This window comes from Gallinula chloropus (genome assembly GCF_964237585.1).
Source record: "Gallinula chloropus genome assembly, chromosome: 1".
Taxonomy (NCBI): domain Eukaryota; kingdom Metazoa; phylum Chordata; class Aves; order Gruiformes; family Rallidae; genus Gallinula; species Gallinula chloropus.
The window spans coordinates 146,495,736-146,501,807 of NC_140085.1; the positions used below are offsets into that span (position 1 = coordinate 146,495,736).

The following is a 6,072-nucleotide window of genomic DNA, read 5'->3' on the forward strand; positions in this document are numbered from 1 at the left end:
TTAATTGTTTTAAACAAAAAGCTTCTTAGTAAAAAAATCTGTATGAAATGAAACAGAATTATTATTATTACTACTTCTCCTTGATTAAAAAGGCATATGAAAGCCTTCAGTTGTAAGAACTGACAGCACGGGGAACACTACAAGTAGGTGAAAACAAGGAGGGAACATGCTGGTTATTGTTGACTACCCTGTTTTATACAGCGTCATCAGCTACGAGAAGAGGCACTACACAACCCCCGAATCATTCTGCTCACTACCTGTGTGCTTGTTAAGTTACAAGGCTCAGTTCTCCAACTCCATTTGTAGTCTACTCAATCACTATGCAAACCGTTCAAACTATGCACCACTGAGAAGAAATTATTCTGGAAAAGCAAACGGAATAAATGAGGGTTTGTGGGTTTTTATTTTTATTTTTTTCCACTCATCCAAGACATGGAATAGTTAAAGCAGATAGGGACCTCCGGAGACTGCCCAGTCCAACTTTCCGGCTCAAAGTAGGGTCAACTAGAACAGGATGCTCAAGACCTTGCAAAGTCAGATGATGAATATCTTTAAGAGACTCCACATCCTCTCTAACACTTGTTTCCTGGTTGGACTGCCATCACAATGAGGAATTTGTTTTCTTATGTTTATGTCGAATTTCCTGTATTTCAGTTTGTGCTGACAGCCTCTCACCCTTTCCCTGGACACAGCATCACTAAGCAGTCTTAACTCAGTCTTCTCTACATGTCCTCATATATTTTGATAAGACACCTGCATTTTCTTCTTCAGACTGAACAGTTTCAGTGTTCTCAGTCTCTCCACATACAGATGCTCCAATCAGTTATTTGCCTTTCTGGTCCTTCAGCAGATTTACTCCAGTATGTCTATGCCATTCCAGGGAGCCCAGAAGACAACCCAGCTCTCCAAACATGGTCTCGCTCAGGCTGAGGGGCAAAACCACCTCTCATCCTGCTGGCAGCACTTTTCCCAACAGAAACATTTAAGTTGGAAAAGACCCTTAAGATCACCAAGTCCAACTGTTAACCTAAAGGTACCAAGTTCACCACTAAATGCAGCCCAGTAGGCTGCTGGACTTCTTCACCTGAAGGGCACATTCATGGCTCGTGGTCACTTTGCCCACCAAAGCCCCCAGGTCTCTCTCTGTGAAGCTGCTTTCCAGCCAGTCAGCCCCCAGCCTGTATTGCTGAATGGGGCTGTCCCTCCCTACATGCAGGACTCGACATTTCCCTTTGCTGAACTTCACAAGGTTCCTGTCAGCTCATTTCTCTAGCCCATCAAGTTCCCTCTGAACATGTATCAGCCGTTCCCCCCAACTTCTCTATCATCTGCAAACTTGCTGAAGGTGCACTCTGCCCACCATCTGAGTTGTTAATGAAGGTGTTAGTATCAACATCAGTATCAGCCCCTTGGGGTACATGACTAGTGACTGTCCTCCAGATGGACTTTGTGTTGCTGACTACAAGACTTTAAGCCAGGTTTTCATTCTATCTTGCTGTTTCTCTAGTTCATTCTTCAACTCTTTGTCTGCAAGAATGGTACAGATCTTGCTGAAGTTCACAATACCACTGCTCTCCCCTCATCCACCAATCTAGGTGTCATCACAGAAGACTATCAGGCTGGTGACAGAATTTCCCTTTTGTAAATCCACATTGAATACTTACCTGCTTCTTTTTTATATTTGAGTTTAGTCAAGAGCTGCTTGTTCGTTAAGCCTCCTGCCAACTTTGCTTGTTTCACACTCACTGGGATGGACGACTCTAATTTGAAGGAAGTAGTCCTTCTCTCCAAGGCCATAACCCCAAAGGGTTCTTTTAAGCAGGATCCTGAACAAAAAGTGATGTTCAGCTGCCCAGGTTTATGGTCTTTTTGCCTTGTTCTCTTCTCATCATCTCATGGACCCTGCAGCAAGGCTGCTCCCCTGAGATTCACATCCCTAAACAGGTCCAGAGCATGTTCTCTTATTAGCTCCTCAGTTACCTGTCAAGAGGTTAACAGCAACACGCTCCAGAAATCTCCTGCGCAGCTTGTGCCCTACTGTGCTGCCTCTCTAGCCAGTACTGGAGTGGTTCAAGTGCCCCCTGAAAACCAGGGCAGATGGATACCATCTCCTTCTTAAATAGGGATCCAGTCATAAAAGCCAAATGCCTCATCACCACAAGCTGTGCAACCAGTTGGTGACTTGCACAATCCACCCACTCCTCCTCAAACTGTTCTTCCTCACCAGCAGGATTGATAGGAAACCTCTATCCTCCAATGTGAGGGAGTTGACCACTACTATTACTAATTCCTCCTTGATGCTATTGCATTGTACAGGCTCAGATGACTTGTTGGACAGAGCTTTCTGCTTCTTATCTGCTACCAGAGCACTGAACATATTCTTTAGATGCAGATTTCCAGGCAGAGCTTTTCCTTGCACAAGAAGTCACAAGTTTCCAGCCTTTGCCACCACAGAACAAGCAGAGACTCAGCCTCTCCTTCCCTCAGTACAGCTCATGCATGGGTCCTGGAAGAGATTCTATTTTTTTTTGTCATCTCTGATGCCATGCACTCTGCTGACCTCCTGCTGCATCTCCTTTACTTGACAACACAAATCCTCAACCAAGCACACCTCTCCTGCCCCCATCTCAGCAAGAGGCACCAGGCACTCCATTCAGCTTGAGGCCTGAAGAGTAGCACTGTGCCTCGGGAACTGGGTCTGAGCAGAGGCCTCTGATGTCTTAGGGTGGTTGCTCCAGCTGGTAATTGGAAGTGTACCCTGGGCCAATATAAAAAGTTTGCTGAAATTAAAAAACACCCGACCTTAAAGCCTCTGTACGACAGGAAGCATGACTGGAAAACATGCAACATGGGCTTCATGAAATCAGACACTGAATGTGTTACACAGTTTCATACACAAACATAATTAGAAAGAACTGATGTTTCAATCCTGAATGGACTAGTTACTGGACAGAATGAAGACACATCAAAAATGAAGTCCCTCCTCCCTTTGGAAAAATAAGCTACGTTCTAACTGCAACTAGACTGAACAAAGTACCAAACGTCTAAGTCTACAGGCCAGCTATGAACAACGCCAACAACCAGCTTTAAATGCAGAGAGACCAGGTAGGGAGAAAGGTTACATATCCAAGAAACTCAGATTGGTTTTACTCCATGATTACCATTTTAAGCAGTTGCTTCTGCCACTCTACATTTCAGTCTTAACTCAAAAGCAAATTAATCTAGATAAATGTCATTTTGAACACTATAAAGCCAAATATATTAATGCAGAATAAATCTACCTCAGTACACGAGGCTGAATTTAGCATAGATGCTCTACCAAGAGCCAAACAAAGACGTCTTAACCAAGACGACATACAAAATCAAAACTAATTTAGAATTGAAGATCAACATCAAGCCTTTCCAAGCCCATTCACTTTGCAGCAGAGGCCTCCCTCAAATGCCAAGATATAGAATGCTTATATAATATAAAGATAATTAACCTGAGAGATTGGTGTTAAAGACAGAGAATTTTACCAAGGAAGAACAGCAAGATGGATAATACTAGTTAAGACAACAGTGGGGAGGGAAAAGAGAACAGATGATTAAAAAACAAACCAAACACCCACAAGCTGAATTAGGCAAGGAAAAACTACACAATCTTTAGAAAGCAGTCTCTGTAAGGCATCCAACATAGTACAAGGTAGGCTTTGCCTGTATCATGGGAAAAAGGTAAGTTTGTAGCATGTTTAGAGCTGCAGAACTACTGCATTTCCTTAAGATATCACATATCGGATCTTTTAACCCCAGGACACTCTACTTACACAAGGATGTTGGATTTTATGAGTAAAGGCCTTATTGTATAGCTCTCCTTCAGCACACCAGATAAAATCAAATAAAGTAACTAAAAGTCTGCTTTCTGACTAACTACAATGATGCTTTGGAAAGTGTACCTATTCTTCTTAAATCAAAAAGAGAAATGAACCAGTTGAACAGAATTTGATTTGACATTCCTAAAAAGATAAACAAAGACTAAGAGTGGGATTGCTTTAAGATATGTTGAAAGGGAATACTTTCACACAGTCAATTCATGTATTTTAGCTTTCACAGTACTGCTGAAATGGTTAATGTCCACAGGTACCTGTCCACATATAAAGCAACTAAGTGTTTGACTGAGAAGTGTGCAGCCAGGATGACTTCAAAAAGACCTGTGTCTGAAAATACAAGTTCATCTTGGCACATCTTTAATTTCCATAAAGTTATATTCTAATAAGAGCGACTTCTTTGAAGAAAAGCTATTGAGTCGATGAACATCTCACACGCTAGTCAAAAGACAAAACTTCAATATAAACAATTGATTGCACTCTTGCTTTTTTTTTGGAATTTATATTAAAAAAACCCAAACCCATACTGATCCCTGTATTAAGGATCTAACTATGTGCTGTATTTGTGTCCTGCTACTCCTAATGTGACAGAGAAGATAAATAAACTGCATTTCCTGAATGGACAGTGATATGGCAAACAGCATGAAAGCATTCTACCCATGGTCTAGCAGCTCTGGGATACTGCAGCTTTTCAAAAAAAAAAAAACCCAACAGGTCACGATTACTGACCTCACAGTGTATTGCTGACTTAGATTAGAGTTGCAGCTGCCCTTTCAATCATCTGACTATTAGAAGAGAGCATTATTTCACATGATCTAACTTTGGTTTTACAATACTTAAAACTATAATTTTCCGTAATATGGAGCTTAAAAATACTATTAAAAATTAAGCAAATAGGAGCATAGAAACTGGGTAGTATCTGACATCATCTACAGTTAGGACAGCTTATGCCTACAGGAGTTAGGATAGAGTTTACTTCCACTAACACTTCTTGTCGGCACTGCTGTGCAACATCACTATTTGTGAATCTGTTAGAATCTATAAAATGGACTTGGTATGAACTCTTCTGAACAACAACTGAGGAAAAAGTTACCTCTCCTATGCTATAATTAACAGTTTCACAGCAACAGGGAGCTCCTCAGACCCATTCTGGCCAGTCACTACAGAAAAGCTATCAAGCCTCTGAAGTTTCACTTGGCACCAACCAATTTTTTTTACTCTGAGCTGCAAGATTCCACTACTGGTAGCTGCCTGTACAGGAATGAAGCTTTCTACATACACGATTAAAACACAAATCAGTAGATTTCTGTGCATTAGAAAAAAGCAGGTGAGCTATAGTAATACTCAGCACCAAAAATTTGCCATCTACCTTTTAATCTCAACATTCCAGCACAGCCCTGTGAAGAAAATTGTCATTATTGTGCACAACGCTTAATTAGTTAAGCTTTGCTACCCAAATTAAGAGAAATTAAGAGAGAGAGAGAACTTTAGACAAAAATGAAAAGTGACAATCCTTAGTCTCACCTAGGCCTCCGGGGCCAGCCAAGAGAAACTCTTGTCTGCCTATCCTTTTCACAATTGGCCGTTTCTCATCACTGCAATAAGGGAACAGATCCTGGGAGACGCCAGTACTATAATTCAGAATGATATACTGCGTAGTAAGCGCAAGACACAAGTAATAACCATCTACAGCCACGGCACAGGGTTGCTCTGGAGTAAACACTTCCTTCACTATCTGGACTCTGTCTTCAAACACCATGAACATTTGAATGGTGCGCCGCTTGACCGAGATAATGCAGACTTCCACACAGAAAGGCTCCCCACTCACAGGGTTTTCATTCAGCGTGAATGTCACAGCTCCCTTGATTCTAGCGCCAGTGGGGACGGGCTCCAAGTTCATCATGTTCACTAGTGTTATCGTGTTGTCGCAGAGCACGAGGAGTCTGGTGAGGGCAGAGGCTGCTTTCAACTCGCTCACCGGCTTCTTCAGGCCCAGGTATTTATGCAGTTGCTTGGTGGCAGCAAAAGTTACTTTCCCAGCCGTTGACACCTTCTCGTCCAACAGGAAGTGATAGATGAAGCAGTCATTGGTGCCGATGTAGAGGTTCTTCCCGCAACACTCGATGCACTCGATGTTGATGTAGCTCTTGTCTCCCATTAACATCTCCCGCTCAACAGCAGAAACGAGCTTGAAAGCTTTCACACTCAT

General features: G+C 42.2%; 1 protein-coding gene across 1 annotated transcript in view; it reads right to left on the reverse strand.

The window, feature by feature from the left end:
• The window catches only part of TGFBRAP1 (transforming growth factor beta receptor associated protein 1), a gene marked incomplete at both ends in the record, with an annotated part of 29,101 nt that extends 23,029 nt beyond the window's left edge, over positions 1-6,072 (reverse strand). Inside the window, one exon of the mRNA XM_084270533.1 lies at positions 5,388-6,072. Within this exon, the coding sequence (XP_084126659.1) occupies positions 5,388-6,072 (685 nt within the window). The remainder of the gene's footprint in view (positions 1-5,387) is intronic.